Source organism: Amia ocellicauda, chromosome 1 (assembly GCF_036373705.1).
Source record: "Amia ocellicauda isolate fAmiCal2 chromosome 1, fAmiCal2.hap1, whole genome shotgun sequence".
Taxonomy (NCBI): domain Eukaryota; kingdom Metazoa; phylum Chordata; class Actinopteri; order Amiiformes; family Amiidae; genus Amia; species Amia ocellicauda.
Window position 1 is genome coordinate 11,688,007 of NC_089850.1, and position 25,528 is coordinate 11,713,534.

General features: G+C 40.8%; 1 protein-coding gene across 7 annotated transcripts in view; it reads right to left on the bottom strand.

Annotated features, from left to right (window-relative positions):
* The window catches only part of arid1b (AT-rich interactive domain 1B), a 180,955-nt gene that overhangs the window by 46,530 nt on the left and 108,897 nt on the right, over window positions 1–25,528 (bottom strand). For all 7 annotated transcript variants that reach the window (XM_066718720.1, XM_066718555.1, XM_066718637.1 and 4 more), the window contains one exon: window positions 11,888–12,131. In XM_066718720.1, the coding sequence (XP_066574817.1) occupies window positions 11,888–12,131 (244 nt within the window). The remainder of the gene's footprint in view (window positions 1–11,887; window positions 12,132–25,528) is intronic.

Sequence of the window (25,528 nt, forward strand, 5' to 3'; positions counted from 1 at the left end):
CCCAGTAAAAAGCCAACTGTATTAACAGGTACCCATGTAAATCCCTTTGGATTAAACCATCAACCAAATAAAGGACTAAACTAAACAATGGTACCTAAAGACCAGTTACGGTGAGATACATAGTGAATAATAATAAAAAGAGTGCCAAATGCCTTATGGAAAACTGATTTATTATTTTCACTTTCTTACAGCACAAGGGTCTTGGTACAACTTTCAGAATATCCAGAAATTCCATTCTTACAATTCTTTCAGCTGCATTTCCCTTATTCATGTGTTTATTCTTTAGGGTATTAAGACATGTCTGACATTGTTTAGAGATTAAATTACTATAGCCAGAGGCTGAATTTCATATCTATTTTTTTGGAAAGGACATTTTGTTAATTGCTTTTACACTCAGAAAGAAAAATAAATAAATAGAAGAATGATAAAATTATCACTTTGACTGTGGAAACATGTCACTTGTCGCATGCCTCTCGACGCCATCGGCTCAGTCTCTCGTTCAAAAACCCCCCAATGCCAGTCAGCTACCTCTCCAAGAATTCAAACTAAAATCTGTGATCATTTAAATTAATTTTAAGACAAGGGGCTGACTCACAATGGTGCCACTGACATGCAAAAAGGGCAAAGCTTGACAACAGACATCCTTCTTTATTTACGTATGCCTTCCACAATCCACATAGGAAATAGTGTTGATGAAGTTAAGCACTAACAATTCTGCTCGGTGCTTTTGAAACATGATGCAATGTTTAGTTTATTTTGCCAAAACGTGTCTTTATTCAACGTGTCTTTAAGCAACAGCTTCAAAACCTAAGATTGTGTGAATGTCACCGTGAATATTTAAAATTATCAACTGAAGAACTATGATCATATACAGAGATGTAGCGATGGATCCTATGCTGCTACTTAAGAGTAGAATATTTTCCAAAACTGTGGATTCCTGCCAGTTTATATGGCTGAAGCTTTTCAACATCACAATGCTATGGTCTTTATTACTGAAATCAGAACCAGTGAGGGAAGGGTAATTGTAATTGGTGGAGAAACTGGTATGTGACAGAAGGGGCGCCTTGAAACCAACAGATCGCATTAAGATATTTAGGAAAATCCAAATTCAGGACATAAAACTCAAGAGCATTTATAAAAGTTTCCATCTGAAGGAAAGCACAGAGTTCAGAACAATGATTTACAATTAAAGTACCATTAAGTGGCATTGATTCACTTTTTCAACCAGCCTTGCAGTCCCCCAGCACCACAAAGATTCAATACATGCTAACATCTACAATAAACACCATAATAAGCTGCAGCCTGCAAATTGATTCAAGCTTTGTAAAATGTGTGAATTAAGCGCGGCCCTGTAGGCTTCAAGACCCATTAAGACTCATGTTTGAGCCGTAACTAGTACAGACACAAGCCAGGATATGTGCTTTTCATTTCAGTCCTTTTAAGTTGTTATTAGCACGTACTCCAACTTATAGTTGAAAAACTGACATTATATATTCATTGGTTCTGGGACGCCAACATGATACCAGTTTAACACCAGGTTTCACTTTTAATTCGTACACTTCGGGATTGGAAGGTGGTGATGATAAAATGTGACATAATGCAATATATCTCACAATGAACGAGATAGAATCTTGATGGGACGTGGTTAATTAAATAATTAAGGAAGACAACTGGTAGAAAAAACAAGTCAGTTCCTAGTAGATTCTGAAGCATTTCAACTCAGAGGACCTTTATGTTTTTTTTCCCTTCCTTGGGTTAGATTAAATTTGGGAAAGTAATGACTACGGGATGTTCTCTGATGCTTTTTTTTATAGTCTCATGCCATTCTTGTTTCCCAATAAAGTAAACACACAGATACTCATTATAAATATGAAGCAGTTTAAAAAAAGACCAAAGAATCAGGTCGTGGTATATTTGCAATTGGACTAATAAAACAGACAAAATAAGAGGTTTTGTTGTTCATTCCTGCATGTTTCCCGCTGTAAATGAAAACTATTATACATCCAGTACTGATAAGCTAAGTGCCTTAAGTGTCAAACTGATTAATGACGCTGTGCTCAAGTATCTAAAATACTGTACACAGCCTCTGCATATGAAAATGTCTATAATACAGATAAAATAAACACACACTAAATCAATTAAACAAATAATAGCAGACAAGAAGTAAGAACATTAAAAAAATGAGAAGTATTAAAGACATGATTTCTGAAGCCCAGCCCAATGGTACTTGGGCTCGGACCAAATGCTGGGGCTGTGAGGGCGAGGCCAACTCCATGTGGAGTGATAGATACACAGTAACTAGTCGGAACAGCAAATATTTGTATTTAATTGTATACAAAGTGCTACAGTAAGTGTATTGGACTATAATCAATATTCCTTTCAATGCCAATTACTTGGGTTGGCCTGTTTTTCCTCGTTTTCATTTTAAGTGGCCAAGGCTGCCGTTTTGCTCTTCTAAAACACAAGCCGCACCGTGTCCATTCTGCATAAACTTTGGATTTGAAGATCACCTCTTCCCAGAAAGAAAGGGGGCACGACCTTCACCAGGAGTTGGACCAAACTTAAATATCCTAACAGGAACTCAATGCCAAAATGTGATGCAAACCTTCCACCTTTGCAGGGCCCGAGAAACTGTGGAAGAGGAAACCGTTTCGGGATATTTAAAGGTTATCTAATGAGATCAGTGGAGTCTAGTGAGTTGTACCCTGCACTCTTCTGAGTTCATGCTGCTGTTGATCGAGCCGCCTAGAGTCTAACAAGGCAGCAAAGTTTCCAGAGGGTGGCTGTGCACTCTTGCACCGGCAGCCAGTTAATGCTGATTAAAGTCTCAAGTCTGTGTGGCTCCGGCAAGGTCACCTCTCCCTTGTAACTTATTAAAAGGCGAGCTCGCTGGGGGAATTGGTTCCAGAACAGACTCCACTGTCACATTGTGTTTGGAAGGGCACGCCGGCATTAACCGCCATGGTGTATACCATTTATACACATGCAGATTTGGATTATTAAGGATTAATGCATTTTGGGATTGGTGTCGGCACTCGGTTTGTCTCACGCCTGAACTAATTCTGCTCTTCATTAGTCAACGACAGGGCCCATCAGGAGGCTGACTGCCTGGATTTGTGTGGCTGGCGGGCGCCGGCGCGGGGAGGTCAGAGACGCACGAATGGAGAGCCCAGGATTAGCCAGCCGAGCGGTGGGCCGGTGCGCCGCTTCAGTGCCGTTAATCAATACAATAAATCCTCTCCCTTTCTTCCGAGGGGCCCTATATTTTCAGCTGACGGTTCAGCAGCCTTCCACATCGCTCAACTCAAAAAAAAAAGAGAGAGAGAGAGAGAGAGAGAGAGAGAGAGGCTATTTATTTAATTTTTTATTCAATTAGTGTCAATAGCTCCTACCTGCCGTTTCTACTTTACATCCACATTTATTATTAATGAGATCCAGTGTATAAGCCTCCCCTAAATAAAGGCAATAAATGTATATAAAGGGAAAAATTATATATATATATAATTCACTCAGTGGTATTCCTTTAAATACCTGTACCTGAACAGATGTACCCCTTAACAATGATCAACAAAACAAAACAAAAACATCCATCTATATATCTATCGATTTAAGTATCTAAATTCCACCACACACCCTCATAATGAACCAAAATACTTCAGCGTCTGCACATTTAGGCACTTCTGTGCAGAACGAGGGAGCAGGGAGAAATCCCAAAGCTATTTAATAACGCAATTAGGGCTGCTGTCAATCCCGTATCACTTAACGTCTCCCATACAATTCACTTCTAATACTCTGATGCATTAACATCAGTGATGAGAATTTTTCACTTAAAACACACAAAAGCTCGGTTCATTACTTTTAGGTCTTGACCATCATGATAAATTAGACCAATGAAAGGCGAAAATGACGGTCGAGATCAGTGACTAATATCTGAACACGCAAGATAGTTCAGAGATTTGTTTCAGTCACCAAAAAGATTGTCCTTAACTACTTAACACATAATCAATTTAAACACAAGAAGGTAAGAAAGGTTACAATCGAGAGGGGCTTTTTTGCCCATAACTCTGATTGCTTAAGAAAGCAGAGAGTAAAATTACTTTATGAAGCAGGTTAGTCATTTCTCTTTATGCACTTAAAGCAAATTCTGGTACTCAAACTAAATATGTACATATAGAGATGTTATTTCATCACAGATAACACTAACACTTTTTAACTTGCTATCCAAAGTGAATATCATTTCACAGGGTGGTTTTAAGCTTTGGGGAATAAATCACTGTGCAGAATGGCATCAAAAACAAAATAACTATTCAGAGCCAAGACTGAGCAAAATCCTAACAAGTGGCTTATGTAATGTAGTCTGGGAAACTCTTGTTGACTGCAGAATAAATTGTAGAGATTTTGTTTTCTACGCGCCTTGGACTACAGCATCGAAAAAGACAGAATTCAAAATCCCTGATAAGTCATTGGATTCAGAACTGTGCTAACTGTGATAAAAGGGGGTCTCCACGGCATCTCCTCTGGGTCACGGGCCGCCATTTATTGTAGAGTCTGAAGAGTGACCTATAAATCCTTGTGTGTGATCTTTTTTCTGCTTCTTCAATTACACAAACCCCTTGGATTGGGCACAGCAATAATGCAAGCTAGCTTATCAAAGAGGGGCTTCCCAGATTGAGAAATCTGCACTTTTCCCACAACAAAGTGTTATTCTTATTTTTTTAAATATATTTTCAGAACAAGAAATAATATTGATATTTGACTGCATTTAATGAAACTTAATGACTTGTATAATCCTGCAGGGAAGAGCAAAATCAAATCCATTGTTTGGTGTGCTACTTCACATAAGCAGTATGGGCAGATGGATCTGCTCCTTGACTATAAAACAGAGAGCATTACCAGCCAGTACAGAGTGCAAGGGTGGAAATGGGCCTGAAATGAGGTCACACTCTGTGTAATACCTCAATATGCCCGATGCACCAGATGTAACTGTGATTTGATGTATTGCAACTCATTGTCATTTATAAATCCATGCCACTACCAGAGCACCGTGAATGGAGCATACATCTACCATATATAATATAACCTATTGTTCCTACGGCAAAATCAGTACAACCAACAGCGTTTTTAATTGGTAACTTAGTGTAATGTTAGTAAACTGATGAGAATACATTTAAATATAACATTGTTCATATTGTGCAATTTAAAGATTAGATGTATTAGTACTCGTATAATTATTATTTTTATTGTTGCACTAATTGCTGATAATTGAGTTTTCCCACTAGGGGGAGCTGTTTTGTTCATACTGGATAGAAATCAGTCAGAGGAAGGGGGGGTGAGGATGACAAAAACAATACCTACTCCCACAGTAGGTAAGTGATAAGACTATCATTTCAGTATACCTCCATTATCGCCCTTTATTTCAGTGTTTTAAAGCTGCAATTGTGGTTCTCTTCAAGGAAAACAGGTGCTTGTGGCAATCTGTTTTCACGTAAAAGTATCTGATAGACTGCTGTATTAACTGCCTACATGCGAACATAGACATAAATAAGACTTGCATACAACTGCAGGGAAAATTTTTTACACTTATTGCCGATACAGTTATATCCCTGCAAATTATGGTATTTATCAGGGGTTAATGCCTTCAGGGGAGCCAACGAGATTGTAGGAAATTGTCCCTTTGAAGCATATAAAGAGAAAACTGGTTGCTCATTACCATTCAGATACCCACACTCTAAATACATGTCTGAAGTGATCTTTCTCATTGACTATCCCTTAATGCCTGGTTTCAAAAGCAGCATCTACAGCAGCCAAGTCCTCCTTTCATTCCTTCCACGCGGCAGTTGATAAAATGCTCGTTTACGTCCTGGCCTTAATGAATACCACCGAAGCCCCATCACAATCAAACGTGGCATTTCCATAAAGCGCGGCTCTTATTTCAGCCCCGGAATCGCATGGCTAGAGGACTCTCCAATTACCAGGAAGATACCAAAGCGTAAACAGGCCTTGACGCGCGGCGAGAATGTATTTTTCGCACAAACCGTCATTATCATAATATACGTTTAACATGCGATGCCCAACAGCTTGGAAGGCTCCCAATTAAAAATGTTAATGTGATGTGCGAATGAGGAGCAGGAGCCAGTGAACGTGCCACAATAAAAAGCCTGTTCTGTTGCGCCGCACGGTCCCCATGACATACGCTCTCTCACTCGGCAGCTCCCAGTGACCTTTAAACGCTCAGAGGCTGGAAACACTTCAAGCAAGAGCTGATAAACAGCTTACTAAAAAGCCCTCTTAAGAAAGCTTAAATCTCATCTTTAAAAGGAAAAGAAAAAACAAAGCAATGTTAAATGCCACTGATGGACCTCAGCTACTTGAGAAATCTGCCTCTTCTTGTTGCCATTCCAAGTAGCTGTTTATCATTAGGAAGAACAAGGCCATCGCCACCACTGGGGCAAAGCTCGGCTGATACACGCTTACTTAAAACACACACACATAAAACTGCTGTGTGTTAGGGGATGCCAGTTCTGGGATCAAGCCAACGGGAGGCCTAGTTTAACACAATGGGTCCAGTTCCACCTGTTTACAACCAAAAACGAGGAGCTAAACACAAGTCACAGAAGGAAGCACTTGAAAACCTAGTACGTTTTCTGAAGATTCAGGTGGATTCCTCTCTAGTGTAGTGGGTCGCACATGAAAAGGCTAAATAAGTGGTATTAACAAAGTCTTACGTACATGACAAACTTAAAACCGGAGTGGACATCCTCTGTAGCCACAGAAATAACACATATACAATGTCCTCCAGAATTACTTATACCCTCAAATACATCGGAATAAAATAAAATAAAATGAAAAAGGTGCTGAAAAAAAGTCTATAAAATGTTATACTGTAATTGTGTTAGCACTGCACAAGCCATGTTAGTCGTAAATAATTAATTTAATTCCTGGAAACCGGAGGGTCACGTTTATTCACACCTCTAAGTGTTCCACTAAATAAAATCCAACACAAACACATCTACAACAACATTCTACTCCTTGGAAGGCCAATGGAAGCTTCTGAAACTATAAGGAGGTCTACGAAGGTTTAATGTTGGGGGGTGTATAATGTAGCATTCATGGCCGGGCGAACTGAGGATGAACCACAATAAGAAGCAACTCGAATTGCCCAAACTCCAATTCAATGACAACTGGGACCATGTCTTATGGTCAGATGACTCAAAAGTTGAGCTTTTGGACATGCTCATCAGTCTTATATTTGGCGTAAACAAGGTGCCCACTGTGAAATATGGCGGGGGAGCTATTATGTTTTGAAGTGGTTTTGCATCTACATTTCCTGGAGCTCTTGTTAAGATAGAGGAATCATGAACTCCATTCCAGCATGACAAGGATCCAAAGCATACATCCAAATCTACTAAGAAATGGTTAAATGCACACAACATTTAAAGAGTTAAGGAGTAACTACAAGGACGAGTGACCCTCCTGTTTTTTGGAATTAATTATGTAAGATAAATATGACTGTACTGTGCAATGCTAATAAGATTACAGTATAACATTTTCTGACTTTTCTCAGCAGGACACATCCAATCCGTAAATTTTTCTTTTATTAATACTCCGGCCCCTGACAGAGCATCGATCGGGGAGTCACAGACATCGCGAGGTAACTCTCCCCGGCCACCCCGAGCCCCTGCTTAATATTTAAACAACACCTCTGCTTACACCGCACCAAAAAACAGCTGACAATGGCTGTCCTGACATAAAGATCTGTTTGGCTTATTTACATTTTTGCTTTGTTAGTGATCTGCCGCTGCTAACCTGAAGGAGGGAGACAGGAGGAATTAACGTCCAGCGAACCTCCTTGCCAGGAAGGTGGACAGCTCCCAACTCACTGAGGAGGAATTGCGAAATACCACCGGACAAGAATAGAAATCGTGTAGCAGGCTGTGTAAAAATTCCTTTTGCTTATGTAGCCTTAAGGCAAAAAGTAAGGAAGCACTGACATTGCCAAGGTTAAAAGGATGTGAATTGTTGGAAAATTGCTATCATTTCACGAGGCATGCTCTCAGTAAGTGGATTGTTACACTAGCAGTGTGGCCAGGGAAGAAACAACGCTAATAGTACTTAATGTTGAACTGCTGGGTTTAATACGGTACTTTAAAATGCACACACAACATACATACACACAGAGAGGACCTCAATATTGGTGCAAAACTAATGTGAAGTTGACAACCAGGAGAGAGAGATGTCAGGATCATACTTCAACAGCACAGTGAGTGTCTGGTTAAGATCACCTGAACCTGATCTTTACACTCTGATTATTTCTTAAGCTATAATAGGTGTTAAGACAAAGCTACAAAGATTACCCACAATTCAAAGTAAATTGTGCCACCCAATGAATCTCAAAATCATAGTCCAAGGAGTACTTTACACAAATAGTTTCTCAACATAACAATAAAAACAACTTACGTGTACAGGAATCCGATACAGAAGCACTCAAAGCTCTAAATGTAACAGAAACTACCTGCAGTGTGATCTGGGAGGAATGTGAGCAGAAGAAACACATTTCTAACAATCTGTAGGGGCAGCCAAGAGACCCCGGCCTCATACTAACTCAGCTGCTGTCCTGCAGTAAACAGCACAAGGAACTGAGAGATATAAATAGGACACCATCCAGTCACAGCATGATAAGGAAGCAAAACAAGCCAAATTGAAACCTCCAACTTTACATGTCTTTTACACATGAAATATGAATACTCTACTCCTCCAAATGAAGAGGAATGGAAAGATCTTTCTGTTTTTCTTGTCTTTTAATATGTGTGTGTGTTTTTTTTTAATAGTCAACCAATTTCATGGAGGGGGACTTTGGATTAATGCAGCGAGATGACATCAGAACATCATCGATTTGGAATTTCTCCAGTACATTAATAAAAAGGTGAAAGTCAAATGTCCATGAAAATCTCGAATTATTCAGAGGTATTTCTGAAATTGCCAGGGACTAAGAGACTTTAAAAGCAAAGCGCTTCTCCTGCTGTACATGTGTATGTGTCCCGAATTATTGATGAATCCCCGCGAACGTCTGATTCCACACAGCCAGAACTGAATATAACAGTGTTAATATCCCCATAGCAGATAATGCAGGCCTTTTTGCAATGGTTTAGAGCGCGTCAGGTTGAAAAATGTTTTTTTCTCCCTTTCCTCGGACTGGCACAAATCTAGCAGAACACAAAAATCAATTTACTGAGTGCTTCCTGGCTAGAGGAAAATCCCAATGCCAGGGAACACAGATTATGTTACAGTGCATTTGATTGCTTGATGGAGACTGAAAAGTGGCAACGTCTCAAAACCGGAGCTATAAAAAAAGCAAGGCTTACGATTTTTTTTGTCACTGCAAAAAAAAAAAAAAAAAAAAACTCCAGCACAGCGATGAGGTTCGGTTTGCCGTGGATGAATGCAGACTGTTTAGGAGGCCTTTTTCAGAACATCACAATCCACTTTCGGAAGACGTATCTCGGACGTTTTTCTGCCTGAGCAACTAAAGAGAGGCAGGTGAAAAGCTGACACTGTCATTGTTAAAAGCTGAATTCAGCACACCGTCTACCATCTTAGGTGCCCATCAGTGCAATACGCCTTCCACAAGTATGGCTGAATGACAAGTGTGAAATCCCACAAAGTCTGCAGGCTGACAGTGGGCGCAGGAGACAGATAAGGTTTGCAGTGGTTCTGGTTGAGCACATACAGTATTAGGCTCGAGTCGTATTAACCTTGCCTCCCAAACAAATCGCCGTGCTGCTGAGGGATATAAGTAACATTTCCAAAGTAGTGTTCAGCAAAAAGGACAATGGCTCCAGCACCCATGAAGGGACGAAGACGACAAGGTGACTCAATAAATGGCCAAACTAGTGCTTTCGAAATAACGCAAACAGGGCCGCACTTGCTTATTCCCGACGAGATACGAAATCAAGCGGATAAGTTTATCTTTGTTTTGTCTTTGACGTATAAAAGTGAGGTTTTGTATTAGTTTGATTGTGGTGCTTGCTTTACAAGTCCTCATTAAATTATTTGCCAAAAGGAATAGCTTTCCCCATCAATCTGTTGTTGAGGTATGAAAAGATAAGAGGCCTACTCTCCCTCACTCTCAGCTTCTGTGAAGAAAGGTGACCGTTTTCAACTCCAATTGCAATCCGTTTATACTTTTTGTATGTTTTCACTTTTAGTTGAAATATGTGGTCTAATGGTGTTACTGTCCACCTGCCAGGTATAATGAGAGGATTTTTTGTATTTCATCAAGATGTGAGACGGATGCCCAGTTTTTGAATGGCTCTGTTTGCGGGTTTGCGTTTCTAATTTTACTGTGTTATTCAACCAATCATACGTGTTGGAAACTCAAACACCACATTAAATATTAATCTATATAATTAATTTCTCATTGAGCCCTGGCCTTCCTCATTGGGGCTGTACCATCAGTCATTAGCATCAATCACTCGGGCTCTCCAGCTCAGCCCGGCCAGCTACAGACATCAGCGGATCACTGATGCGTTTGTCCCGCCTCATCACAGAGATTGACAGCTCGGAGAAGTGGCAGTCATCAAGTGAGCCGAGCCGGGGCTCAAATGAGGAATTCAGTGAACAGATTCTGTAAACGTTTATTTAGCTCAGAACCCACTCGCATGGGAATGATTGATTCTGTTTAAGTGAAAATCTTTTTAATAAAATACTTCATTTACATTGCATTATATTTTAGAGGCAGATAAAAAAAAAAAAAAAACTCCACATATTTATATACCACAGAAGTCAGATTGGAAAAGTAATACTACTACTGTACGATAATAATAATAATAATAATTAATAGCTTGCTATCTTGTTTTTCTCAAAGATTCCACTAAATAGTAGACACTAAAAAGTCTATTGTTAAGAGTACTGCTCATGGAAACAATAGACAGAAAAAACACCAAATCCCCCCCAAAACACATGGAATATTCCAATATTGAGTGGCATATTGTGGTTTATGTTGTGTCCAGTAAAGTGTTTAAGGGCCCAACAAGCGTTCTACAATTAGACACTTGAAAATAACCGTTCAAAGGCGACAACCGACTGCAAAATCACAGAGGGAAAGTATGCAGGACTAGAGTGAGCTCTCTGTTTTACTCAGTCTCTAAAAAAAAAAAAAGTGATTTAAGGAGGATTGTACAAGAACAGGCAGGTTTAAAGCCAGCTTATGTGGGGAAGTAGAGAAAAACCGTGACGTCCACAGAGAATCGCCACCTCACAAAAGCATGACTAAAGTACAATGGAGCCGGACCTAATCCCAGTGCAGGATAGGAGAGAATCAAATTCACACAATGAATTCACACACCAAGGTATGCAAAGCAAGGTGGACAGAAAGAGTGGCTCGTTGTTAATTCTCATGATGCTCCTTGAAGGAAAAGTGCCAGACGAGAGGAACTCAAAGAGCTGGGACTGACTGCAAATCAGAAGTGCAAACACATGTGTTTTTTCTAAATCATAATACTAACTATCAGTAGAAATAACAGGTCATTACTGGGCAAAGGCGTGTATGTGTGTAAACCCGCGCATATTCATAAAACAGCCCGTCTGCCTGTTTCGGAGAGAGGAGTGTCTTGTAAATAGTTACAAGCAGAGAAAATATGTAATTTGTTTCCAAATGTAAGACAACCAAACAAAAGCAGCTGATGTCTAAACACTTCCCCCGGCTTCTGTAAATAAACGATTGCCTTGTTGTTCAAGACCAAAACCCACAAACAAGCCACTAAGGATGGCAGATGTCAGTTTCTACTACAGATACTGCTCAAAGATGAAAAAAACAAAAACATATGAAAGCCCGAGTCATTCAAAGGAGTTGCTTGCCTTACATCTCAGTCATTTTAAGCGGACGTACCTGGAATGCTGGCAGGGGAGATGGGCCCAGACCTGGACTGGTTACTGCCCACTGGAGAGCCCACTGGGGAGGGCGATGGTCCGCTACGCATGCTGGAGAGGTGAGGGGAGGCGTGGGGGGAGAAGGGCGACTGGGCCGGGTTGCTCTGCTCTCCCTGGCTGCTGGTGGAGCCCGACGCGCTCACCGCCGAGCTCAGGGTGGCCTCTGTCCCAGTGGGCAAATCATCGATGGAGCCGGACAGGTCCTGCAAGACAGAAACAGAGAGACACGATGCTTTAGGGACTGCTAAAGGAACGCAAGACGACGACTGGTCTCCGGACACAGAAGGCTGGACGCAGTCAAAGCCTTGGTGTTAAGTTGGCCTCATGGTTTGTATTTGGTCCGTTCCTTATTGAGAAGTATCAGTGCTAGGTGCATTTGTATTGGAGGCTTAAAAGCACACTACTGGGTTAGTTGGCCACTTCCTCAATGGACCTAAATCAGTGCACTTGACCTTGACAGACACATTAGGCAGGAATGGGTCCTAATTCCCAATCATTTATGTCTGTCTGCTGTATCTGTTAATGTATCAACAGTGCTGAGACTAGAGATGCTTTAGAAGGTTCTGAAACTGGAAACAAATCACAAACAGAACAAAAGCCTTTGGTAGACCATGGAGGTTCTCAAAGCCTCTACGTCACGTCTGGCAGCAATTTATTTCTAAGTTAGCATCTCTAGGATGCGAACGGAGGTCTATGCTGAACCAAGGAAGTGTGTTTTTTTCTCTTTAACTTGCATCAGGATCAAGATATGAGCTCTTCTTTCTCTAATCCCTCAAGGGAAGGTCTGAGTGACAGGTTGCAGGCATTTTCTCAGCTGCAAGCAGGGATATCCTCAGAAGGGGCTGACGCTGTGCCTCGCTCATAATAGGGAAGGAGGAGTGGTTGGGGAAGGGTCGTCTGCCCGCATGTCTAAAACCACACACACACACACACACACACACACATTCATCACAAGCATAACGTCATAAAAGAACCAACACAGACAGGTTTCAATTAATTTGCAGAATGCCTCAGCTGGCTACTTGACCTTTACTGTTCAACGAATTCACACTGGGAGAATAAAGGCTCCCTTTTTGGGGGACAAAAGGGGAGTGGCTGGGTATCAGAACAAAAGCAGAAGGGAGTGCAAGGACTACCAACAACTTGGCACACACCCCACACACGAAAACGCTATTATGATCCGACTGCGCCCACAAATACAACAAGGCTTTCTGCCCTCCGTGGTAGCCCAGTAATGGAGGTTAAAGTGGGGCCTATTTGTACAGACTGCTTCAGCTGACAAGGAGAAGTAAGACCCACATGTTTTATTTATTCAAACATGACCTTGTGCTTAAATCTGGATGGATCAGGTCAGCCACTCCGAGAGACCTGCTGCATGTCAAAATGAAGCATACATTTGTTTGGTGAACCAGACTTTACCTTCTCTGTGCTTTCGGAGGATTTCCCTAAATCGTATATATAAAATTAAATAATAAAATAAGAGGTAACAGTCTGCTGGCAAGTGAAGGAAAATATGATCTCATGGCAAGAATAACAGCTCTTCCATTCTATTTCATTAGACTTCAATAAACTTGATTAAAACACATTTTAGTGACTGAAAATGCACATCCCTACTTATATATTATACAGAGACCAGACAAAACCACACTGAGGCTCAGGTTTGGAAAGGAGAGCAGTTTTACCATGGAAAAACCCAACGCAATGACAAAATATGATTGATAATTTATGGGGGCATGATTTGTTTTATGCCAGGCAGTAATGCGCTCACAAATCATTTAAAAAAGATGGGAAATCTCACACTTTCTGGGAATAGAAACTATCTACTGGGACACTTTGGGAGGAAACAGTATGGGGAAAAGTCGAGATGTGTGCGATGGGTTTCGTGTATGAGGTTGATGCCACCGTAGGCCTCACCACCACATTTTGACCAATCATAGTGTGTCAGTGCGATGCTAGTTCCCACAATAGGCCACAATATCCAGGATTCCCCTCCATGTGTGTAATCTCTGAGTACAAGAAACCTGCCAAAGTGAAGCATTTTTTAAAGAGTTTATCCTACTACTTGCGCTTTATCCTGGCTGTCAGATACAATCATCTTAAAATAACAGAGAGAGAAAATAAGACATTCTTTCTTGAGGTGATGTAATGACCTGTCTTTTTCAATCTGTTCCGGTGTTATTTAAAATAAGAGACTGTGGGTCGAGGCAGGTAAGCATTGTGCGCTGGCAAAACTGCGAATACTATGCAGTAGCAGAGCGGCTGGTGAAACTGCCATTAAGGGGTAATCAAGTTGTTTATAATTGTGAAAAATCAACAAGTTTCCAAACAAACACACACACACGAAATCCTAAGAATACACAGCCCTGAACTAAAAAAAAGACAGATTTGTTGATGTGAGAGCTACAGTCGTCTCTCAGGCTACACAATACAGGTGAAAGCGCTTACAGTAGCAGCCACCAATTTAGTCCAAATTTTCAACAAATCAGTCCCCTTCCAAAGTGGCCGAAATCCAATTTGTTTGCCTCTCTACTGCAAATTGCTCTGTGCATTGGGTCTCCAAATGGCTGTCAACTAATCCCAACTGGTGTCTTGTACCACTTAATTTGTTTCTGAAGCATGTAATTGTCATAATAAGAAAAATATTGAAGTGATAATAGCCACTTACTTTTAAATATTCAGGCCCTTTCGTAACGACTTCCTCTCTACACATTTCACACAACATTTAGGAAGCAATAACTCCTAACCCTTCACCTCAGCACTGACCACCACGGTCCACGGGCCTCCGTTTTCTAACAAATACAAAGTAGCTGCCAACAAACGTATTCAGCCGAGCAAATACGCATTTCCCTCCAAAACACAAAACAACATGGCTGACAGATTTATTAACAGAGCTCTCCAAACCCAGTGTGCAGGTTCACTTTATGCGCAGGAATACAAACTTCAAAGTAACCGACAATACATTGTTTCAATCTCTAACAGCACGAGGGGTTTCGGTCTTTGTTTTCGAAATATTACACACCAGTCTGCTTTTAATTGGTTGGAGTTTGCCGATTTTTCTTGAATGAATTACACACACATTACATCATTACATCCTGAAGCTGCCTTGTCAAACTAAAATAGGTTAGCATGAAGAACCTAATACACATAAATAAAAATAAATATTTAACTTGTAAAAGAAAATAAAGGAATGCCCTTTAAACAGTACATTAAAAACACAGATTTGAACAGACAAAAAGAATAAATTAAAAAAAAAAGTAATATGGGTTTCATGTTTGAAACCAAGAGGGTCTGTTTTCCTTGAGCCCCACTGGTCACATTGTCTAGACAGGGAGTGAGCTAATAAATTCAGCTTCCTGCAGAACAGATTTGCTCCACTCGTGATATTTATGTGCTGTACCCTGTCTTCTGCAGGAATCTCTGCTGTCCGTTTCCTAAGACAGAATGGAAATATCCAGAACCTTGTAATTCTCATTTCACTGTTTATTTTGCAATGGCTAAACATGCACATTTAAAGAATTCATACCAAAACAGGGAAATGAAAATTATTCTAAATGATAAAATAACTAAAAAAAGACAACTATGTCTGCTGTCAGATGGCCAAGATTGAAGGCAAACATAAACCGCAATGTTTATAAACCTTTACAAAACGGTCTTTAATAGCTCCACGTAAAATAAATACGCCATTGCACAGAATAATTGATTTTCCGTTTCTGTTTTATGTGATTCCAGCAATGTGAATGAAGGGGGCACAACAGACATCACTTTAGGACTCTATGGCACCTACAGCTTTTATTAACTAAAACAGTGTCAAAACAATGGCCAATCAACGTCTAATGTTGCTCGATATTCTGCCCACTGATGGATAGTAAAGAGAAAATGCTCAGGAACACAAACACCATCAAATATTTAACACAAAGCTTGCCCACCCTGCGGAGCTTAATTAGCCCAGTCCGTTTCTCTGACATCACCTGATGTCGACTGGGACCCCTTTGGTACAACGGCATAGTTTCTTAAAGGCCTGAGATTATGCTGGATAAAGCAGAAGTAAACTTGCCTTATTAAACTAAGCCGATCAGCCCTCCCAGAAATAACGGGAACTTTTCAGCAACAGCACACCCTTAATGAACACAGGGCTGTAGTCAGCTGCCACTTTCCTCCTCTGAAGACTTTCCAACAAACTGTTTCTGGTGAATAAACAACACGGGCAGAAAACATGCCGCCCGAAGGTAGACAACACTATGTAACCCATACCAGCTAGTGCCAAATCCTTCCCTCCGAGCTAAGAATTTATAATGACTTCTTAACAGGACAGAAAACCGCCCGTCTCCGAGTTCCATTAGGCTCGGGTCACAGATGTTACAAAGTGAATCGACGTCGGGGTAGAAATGCCTTGAGTTACACTATTGTTCTCGTTAGGAAGTGCTGCTAAGAACAACCTGCTGTTTCTCATCTGCCATTGCAATATGCAGATTCACAGCTACATCTCAACTCAATGTTTTTCTGGTCTCTCGCAGCCCACCCCCCCCCGCCCCACCCCTCATCCTCCTCTTCCCATAATTTGGGAAGGAATGCTACTCCCACACGACTGGGGAAAGGAACCCATTGGGAATTCAGGCATGAGTTACTGAAAAAGCCACAACACAGGAATGTTCGGAGACTTTGAATCGAGGGATGGGCTTCTGCGATCTGAGTTAAGAGAGCCACACACGGCGACATCATTAAAAGCAGGGTTGATCACAGTACAGAGGCCAGAGCTGTCATCTTTGTGCTTGACCTGGTATTTCAGACATTTTTCGCATTTTATTCTAGAAGAAAGAAATCTGAGGAAATCTCACAGAGTGGTTTAACCACAGTAGCAAGGGATGAGAATAACTGACAAAGCCTTTTAAAGCAGTTTAAAGTTAAAAAGAGGCTTCACAGACACAAGTAATTTTCCTATCTAGTATTCCAACTATGTTCCTGTTTAAATAATAATAATACAAAAAATCATAAACAGCAGGAATAAACTGTAGTTTCCATGTTCAAACTAACATATTGACAGTATCAAACTATTCTACTTTGCATTTTTTCATAGATCACAATATTTATCCAGTGATTGTAACAGAAGACAGTAATGTGTGCAGTTTATAGACCCTTATTTTACAAATATATGCATGCTATATTTCTTTTTCCATTCTAAATATACACATTCTAGATTATTATTATTATATGTCTTAGCAGATGCCCTTATCCTGGGCAATTTACAATATATCACTATTTTTACATAAAATTATTGATTTATACAGCTGGGTTCTTACTGGAGCATTCTGGGTAAAGTACCTTGCTCAAGGGTACAACAGCAGTGTACCCCAACCCGCGACTGTACCCACAATCCTCTGCTCAGGAGTCCAGAGCCCTAACCGCTAATGTCAAAAGAAAATAGAATGATAAGCTTATAGAAACTAGAACGTATTGAAGTTTCTGATAAGTGCTCCATCTGCCAAACGTGATCATTTTTTATGAACCATGTATGCTTTTAATTGTTCTGTATTGTCCCTGAGCATTTTATCAAGGAATTCACCATTAACTTTCTTTTTTTTTTTTGGTCTTCCTTTGACTAGCTTTGTCTCACCGGGAGAACCAGTGTGTGTATTAGTGTTTGAATCAACCCTGTGACAAGACTTTCCCTGCACTGTTATGGAAACATGCGCGAGCTCTACATTGTTAATGGAGGTGTCACATTTACACACACAATCACCTCCGAGAATATCAGCAATCGTTCACTGATTCTTGTTCAGTGCTTCTCAGCGCCGGTTCCAGTACATGTGTGTTTAAGGTCCACAGTTTCTCATTTCAAATCTTGATTGGTTCGCATGGTTTGTACACAGCAGCCTGGGTGTCATAATAATAATATTGCACCCTATCGTATGTGTACACTTCACTGTACGGCACTAAACCTGTGTGGTGTTCATATAAATCGTACCCGTTGCTGGCTCTATCCGTGCCAGTCAGCTAGCCTCGGGGCGCAGAGCGGTGGGGAGTCTGTGCGGTGCCAAACTCCGGCAACATTGTTATGGTAAGACGAGAATTTCTCACAAGAGCTAACAAAGGTAGAAGGTCATAAATAAACACAGTTGGATCACCCTGTCAGTTCTCATTATCAGCGCTCTGGGGCTGCTTTTCCGTGTCGTTTCTCAGAGGTTTCACTAAGTGAGAGACCTCTGCCTCCGAATTTGACATCTAATTGAAAAACCTGCTGGATCAGCTGAACTGGGAATGCACTGAATATGTTTGGGGGGTGGGGGGGTGGACAACGACACACACAGTAGTGAGGGTAGGGGGGTGGAGGGACAAGGAAGAACGAGGGGCTTCCTTGACCTGCCTGGCAGTACATGGTACAGACGAGGGTAGGAGCATGTTGCCTGTGGTTTATTACTTCTCCAATTTGCTGTAGGCTGGATGCACCGTATTGCTTTTTCACTGACAGCACTGCCCCAAGAAAAAAAAAAAAAAGAAGAAACAACAACAACGAAACCGAGGAAAATGAAAACCCTGCTTGTATTTTCTTTCCTTCACAGACCAGGACCAATTATCATGCACCACAAAGAGACAATCATTACCAGGGCCACCTCCGGCACTATTAGAAAGACTCGGGGGGGGTTAAGAATGGGATTAGGCAGGGAAACTGTTTGCATCTAATTGAGAGAGAGAGCGAGAGAGGAAAAAAAAAAAAGTGGCTATCTACATCAAACTTGAATTATTGACATAGGAATAAGTTATTGAATTTCCTAACTTTTAGCAGCTCACCTTCACAAGACCAGAGAGAGACATTGCACACTGGGAAAAACAAAAGCAGCAGGTATATCTGAAAGGATCGTCAATATTTCCCATGCATTCTATTGATTTTCCTCGTTTTTTTAAGTTTACCTCGTTTACCTCTTCCGAAAAGCAGGTATGGCAAAAGTAACACCTGGCATTTCGAAGCAGTTAACAGTTAGTCCATGTTAATATACAGGGTGCGCGATTTCCTTCTCTGCTTCTCTCTTTATTATTATTCATCAGCGCCCACCGATGATGCGAGGAGACAGCTTTAAATCAACATTTTTCTTTCTTGTCTTTCCCAATCTGCTCTGAACTTGTTTAGACACCTTCAGAAACGGCTTCTTCAGAACCCGGCACATCAAACCCGAAATGAAGTCTCTTCAGTCTCACTACTGACACCTCCCAACAATACTGTCTGCTGCACCTGACACCCCCCCTCCCTGTCTTTACAGAAGACTGACATTTAAAAAAAACACTCAGATGTGTTGCTTATTTACAAAGTATCTGATGCAAGAAAACACACACAATATATAAATATATAAGTGTTACTCCTGACCAATAATAAAAGCAGTAGAAATAATTCAGTTTATCACTTGCTTTACTCTCAATTGTATTACGAATTAGAGATTCTCTCTATCTATCTATCTATCTATCTATCTCTCTCTCTCTCTCTCTCTCTCTTAAAAAAAAATACTAGAGGTCAAAGATGTGGCAGCAAGTCATCCGGAAGTCCCTGACACGAGGTTCGGCTTGCTTTTGAGATCCCATGAGACCGGAATAACATTTGACAAAATGTGTCAATACAAAGAGCATTAACAAATATATCTGAAATCGGAGGGAGACTTTTTTTTGGGAGGGGGTTATAAAGCTTTAAAGCTTTTCTTTTCATATCTCCCTGCCCTACCGCTACAATAGAGCAAGCTCTGCAGATCATGAATTATAAGTGCAACGTGGCACAGAGGCTTTACTGTGATTGTGTGAGTCTCCCGTTAGATGCCCAGCAGCTGCCATCTCATTGCCTCAGCTCTCCAATCTTCACAGCATGCGGAGGAGACGTCAAATTGGAGGCACGACAGGCTTTCAATGAACCTCTATCCACCTGTTTAGGTTAGGCATTTATATAAAAAAAAAGCCCTAGACTCCCTTATTTATTTATTACCTACTTAACGTATTTTGTCACTTGAATTGACAGTTCTTAAAGCTGACACCTTATTGATGTCCATCAATGGTGTCTTCTCAACCAGGTGTAGTCACCATGTATGAATGCCCCTGGGGGATCCTAGCCAAGAAAACCTTCACGTCTTTTCCCCAAGACTATTCCCGTCCTGCCCATATGGACCCAAATATCAGCCTTGGCTTGACATGGGGTTGGATCAAACTGAGACAGATCAGCCTCCTTCACTCACAAACCAACTTGAGGCTGAAGCCATTTTGGTTCGCCACCTGAACGCTTCCAGTGTCCGCACACGAGTTTGCTTACTTTGCACGGTTCCTCCAAGCGTTCGCGCAATTTCTATTATGACTAAATTGAGTCAGGATTACAAAACAATAACATTATACAGTGCAATAAATTATTCACCGTCATAAATAAAATGGTAGCACATCTAATTAAGCATAATAACCATGTGCTGCATGTCCGCTGGGGGAATAAAGTCAGGGATTCGGTTAATTTTATACATTTAGCAAACAGCTCTCTTTCCCCTGCTTTTGGCGCTCCGAATAAAATGAAATGCTATTACACTTACACATTGTTATTATTTTCCAACCTCAGTACACGGCAAATCCAAATGAAATGCCATGCAAATTACCTTCAATTGGAACCAGCAGCAAAGGAAAACTAAATGGGATGGGATCCCTGCACAGTGTTCCTCCCTCCTTAAAACACAGGCTGCAATATCCAATGTCATGTTCTTAGAAAGGTACAATTAACCGTGAAACACCACAATAAAGGAATCCTGTCTGTTTTAATGATGACTTGCAGGTTTTGAGGACAATGAAAATGTTGGCTCGGGCCTAAAACAATCCAACAAATGCAGGATGCGTCTCTGTAAAAAAATGCGACTTATGCATAAAAATAAATGGCCCACTGCGGTGACCTCTTTCACTGGCAGGAGGGATGTCTCGCTCTTTCAGTTTGTCTTCAGACAGTTACAGGTCACAATGATCTCCCAAACAGGAGAGAAAGACAAAGACAGAGGACACATCTTTTCTTAATTTATTTACTTCTGTAGTCTTCCTGTAGCTTAATCTAAAAGTGTATCTTCCGGATGGGAAATATCAAATTTAGTGATGTTTAATTATGTCATCGGATAATCTCTGAGATAAATAAACCTAGTAACAACGGAATTTAAAAATAAATGTATTTACTAAGCAGACTTAACCGTCTTTCAATCTCATTACAGCCCCCTTTATCGTTTGTGTTGTTTGTGTTGTGCCTTCATTCCACACTGGCTCCCTGGGAGGCTGTGGGTTCTCAGAGACACTACACCACTTAGATGAAAGATTCGCTTTGAATTGTGACACTAAAACTCCAATAAGTACTTTAAAATATTCATTTAAAACAATCTACTTCTGAAGTGAAGCTCTTGAAAGTATGATTGAGCTTTCTGCAATTCTCATCTAAATAGCTCCTGATCAGAGGTTTAAAAGGAGCTTACTGATCTTACCGCCTGATATTTTTCCTGACTAAAGGGTTTTGAATACCAAGCAAAAACAGAAGGCCTTCGACTGATGCTCCGGGATATTACGGTTTCTGTAAATGTTTAGACTTGGGAAAGCCATCTGTTTACTGATCCCTCGCAAATAGGTTTACAACAGAACTCTATTTTTTTTCCCCCATAGAAACTGCAAGTCCTGTTACTGCAGTGTGTCAAAAAAACTGCAAGTAAGATGTGGTGGTGGTGGTGCAGGACTTGTGCATTTCTGAATTGCCCAACACATCTTTCTTAAAACAGCAACATTGAACACATTCGATTCAATACGTCAGAACCCCTTTTTTTGTTGCCGTTTTTATGTTTTTTCATTTTTATGAATGGCTTGTGCCAAGAATAACCCAACGGAGGGGCACGTGCCTTTGAATCCTAAACAATAATTAAAAAAACGCAAGTCCACCCTGGCTTCCACATAAGGCACAGGCATGGGAAATCGAAACAAAGTGCGCGGTGCCAAGCGGACGCAGCACAGAAGAAGTATGATTAATGCATGGCAGATAGGAAATCGTCCAACCCCAATTAGAGGCCCTTTCTATTATTCAGTCTGCTTGGGTGACCAAGTTATTGCAGCTGAATCAGGAATCTGATAATTAGAATTCGAGTCCTCTGGCAGGAACAATCCGCTTTCCCGAGACACACACCCTGCCCGCAAGAACTCAATCGCAGCCCCAGAGTGGGCCGCCTTGATAAGGGCACTTACAGAAAGTAACAACCCCAACAACCCCCCCAACCCCCCACCTCTGCCCACCACCACCTTCAAATTAAACAACAAAAACATTTTTAATCGACAACAAGATACTTTTGATCTCCTGCCTGTCTTTAAAATTGATCATTGTAACCTCTTTGATCCTCATTCTTTTTAAATTCTCTTCTGCCACATACATTCTGCGGCTATGAGAAGCGGGAGATAGTAGCCATCCTTGATGTCTAATTCATCAAAACATAATTACAGAGCATGTCAATGCGCCGCAATCCCCCGGAGCTGGGCAGAACCACAGTGCTGTCTCTGCTCTGCACTCATCTGACCTTTCCCGGCTCGCAGCGTGCCCCAGAATTACCCAGGGCCGACTTCACTCCAACACGCTATGAAACAGGAAAGCTTTTTAAACTCGGCAAGCTGCTTCAATCTACATGGACACCAAAGAGACAATATAACAGAATCTATTATTTCAGCCACACAACACGTGGTGGATATTCACCTCCCGGTCCCAGTGAGGATTATTTCTGGAACATCGAGATTAAGACGGCTCCAAAAGCTTTGAGTGCCAGCCTACGTTGAAACCCCTGATGTCTGCAGGGAGAACGCGATCCTCCTTAAACACCACCACCACCAGGCACAATTCTCGGTGGCCGACAAACCTCATCAGCAGTAAACCTAGCAACGGACCCGAGCAGGGAAACCCCAAGATTCAGCCTTAGCGGAAAACTTGGTGGAGCTTGAGGATGAGCCAGGGAGCTCTATGACATCGGCCACCTGAGCCAGACCATTGTTCACATTGTCGTCATCTTAGGAGGCATCTCAACCATCCACAAAGGCTCCACGGAAGCCATAGAAATGATCGAAAACCTTGAGATTAAAATGATAACTACGAGGGAGAGAATAGAATTGAAAATTTCAGATTCCATGTGGGTGTTTCTGAGCACGTTCAGAGGATGCAGACTTTCATAATGTCATCAAGGGGAGACTTAAATCTCATTTAACACGAAACTGTTAACATTCCAGAATTTTTCTTGATCTATTCTTTTCTTTATTTGTTTCGGCAAAAAATGCTACCCTGGTAGAAAAAAAAAAAACCTGTATTGTACACCCAGACATCCACAGTCAGGATAATGGCTATAATGGCTTTAATAGCTTTTCTGTGAAGCTTAAGAGTGATTGTACTTTTATAAAGAGCATCATGTTTATTACACTTTCTTCTGCTGACATTTCTATTCAGGAAAACAAACTCCACACGAAAAAACAAGTTTCACACAAATTTCTCTTTTGTAAAGAATGGTGTCAGCTTCCTAGTGGAGGCAAAAAAGAGGAAATAAAGATACGTTTTTGTTGTGCTACTGAAGGTCAGGATCTCTGCTGGAATATATTATGGCACTCAGTTCCACTCACTGAGAGTTGTTACAGGATTATATTTAAAAACAAAGTCTGAGATGTTTAATATATACTAACTAAATACGATCCACGTTGTATTACTTCACTCCGTACATTTTTAAAACCTTGTCCTGTAAACCAGTCTTAAATCAACGGAGAGAACGCAAAGGAGATGCAGAGGCCTAAGAGAGCGACGTATGTGTGAAACTGTACCTACACATTTTAAAAACAACACATTTATTTCATTATTTTATTCTTCCATCACTTTTAGCCACTAAACCTATAAATACACGACTAGCTTCCCACAACCAGTCCTTGGAATATGGAAAAAAAAAAAAAAAAAAAAAAAAAGCACAGTCCCTCTTCTATCTCATTTGAGGCCTATTATGCATAAGCCCCTAAAGACCTGGAGATTTTGGGCAGCCTTCTCTTCAAATGCATGGATTAGCGGCATGTGTCACACTCCATTCCCCAGATAAAGCCCAAGATCGGTAGGGACGTGAAGAAACCACTCCGTAAAAAGCCAGTCATTAAACAGTTCCTTTAATTTCATACAAGCTGCTCGCTCAAACCATATCTGGGTGTTAAAAGCGGCGCTCTGCGTTCTTACGCGACCAAAAGCCTGTGAATATGGTGTACCTTTTCATCGAAAGTACAAACGTGACACCATTTTCGTTTTTTTTTATCACTGTTGTTATTTTATCTAACCAACATGTTAATGATTTGAAGCAACATTTAGAAAAAGAATCTCCACGTTGTCATTACAAAATCTAACTTAATTATCCGGAGTAGCATGTGACGAAGACGGAAAAACATGCTTGTATTCCATTACAATTGCTTTGCATTGTTTTTGAATGAATTACATTTCTGATTAACTAACAAAGCTTTTTATTTTTTAAAGGCATAAAAGAAACACTCAAAACCTGTATCTCTGGGTGTTTGTTTAGACCTTTACCCATTAATCTATTAATTTATTTATTTATTCTCATTCGCCATCCAGGCTTTTATGCCGTACCCCTCCCTGTCTCCCTCCCTAGCCATAAAAAAAAAAAAAAGAATCCTCATTTCTAATTCAACTGCTCGTTCAGCTTAACCTCTCTTCTCAGCAATTAAAGCACACCGTGCATCCTTCATCTATCGCACAGCCAGCTAAATAATGCATTGCGTCCTCCGCTCATCTTTTATCATCCCAAATGACAGACATTAGCATATCTCCCCAGTCAATTACAGCGCGGCGGAATAATCACAGCATAATTGGGAGAAAGCCGCTGTAATCACCAGCCCTGCAAAACTGGCAGAAAAAAAAAAAAAAAAAAAACCCCTGACTGGCAGTTGAGACAGGCCGTGGTCTTGTCCATGACTTCAGCCTCCTGCCAGGGCAACTCTCGGTTTTCACAGTCTGCCCAAACAGCACGGCTGGGGTTAGCACATTTATACTGTAATTCCTGTGTGTTAACGTCCTGTCTTCCCAGAGTCTGTTTCGCGTCTGCCATCGCCTTTTGCCTCAATATAAAAAAAAATAAAAGGAAAACTGAATGCTAATCTAACCAAAGGAATTAGCATTAAGGCTAATTTTACTGTCCTAGCTAGAGATAGAAAAATGTACACGTACATGGTATAGAATAATATAAGGTCTAGGATCTAGTCATTTGTCAGTAACTTCAGCTAAAAAGCTTTTTATTTGAAGGTGTCTTTTAAATATGGGGCAAGAAAATAAAAAAGGCACATTTATAAAACAGGAAAATATCTTGATCTCTCCGAGTCCTTTGAATCCTTAAGCAGCATGGAATTATGGTTAAAAAAAATATGCGGATAGTTCCGTTATTCACAAATGCACAACTGTATCCTTTTCATAGTCAGATTGTAGAATTTATGTTTTAAAAGTAACACCTAAGATTTATATTCCTTTCTTCTTTGTCTCTTCTCACTCCCCCATACCTAAGGCCTGCAGAATCAAGGCCCGAGAGTCATGTGTCCAGATAGTCTTTTGTTTCGATGA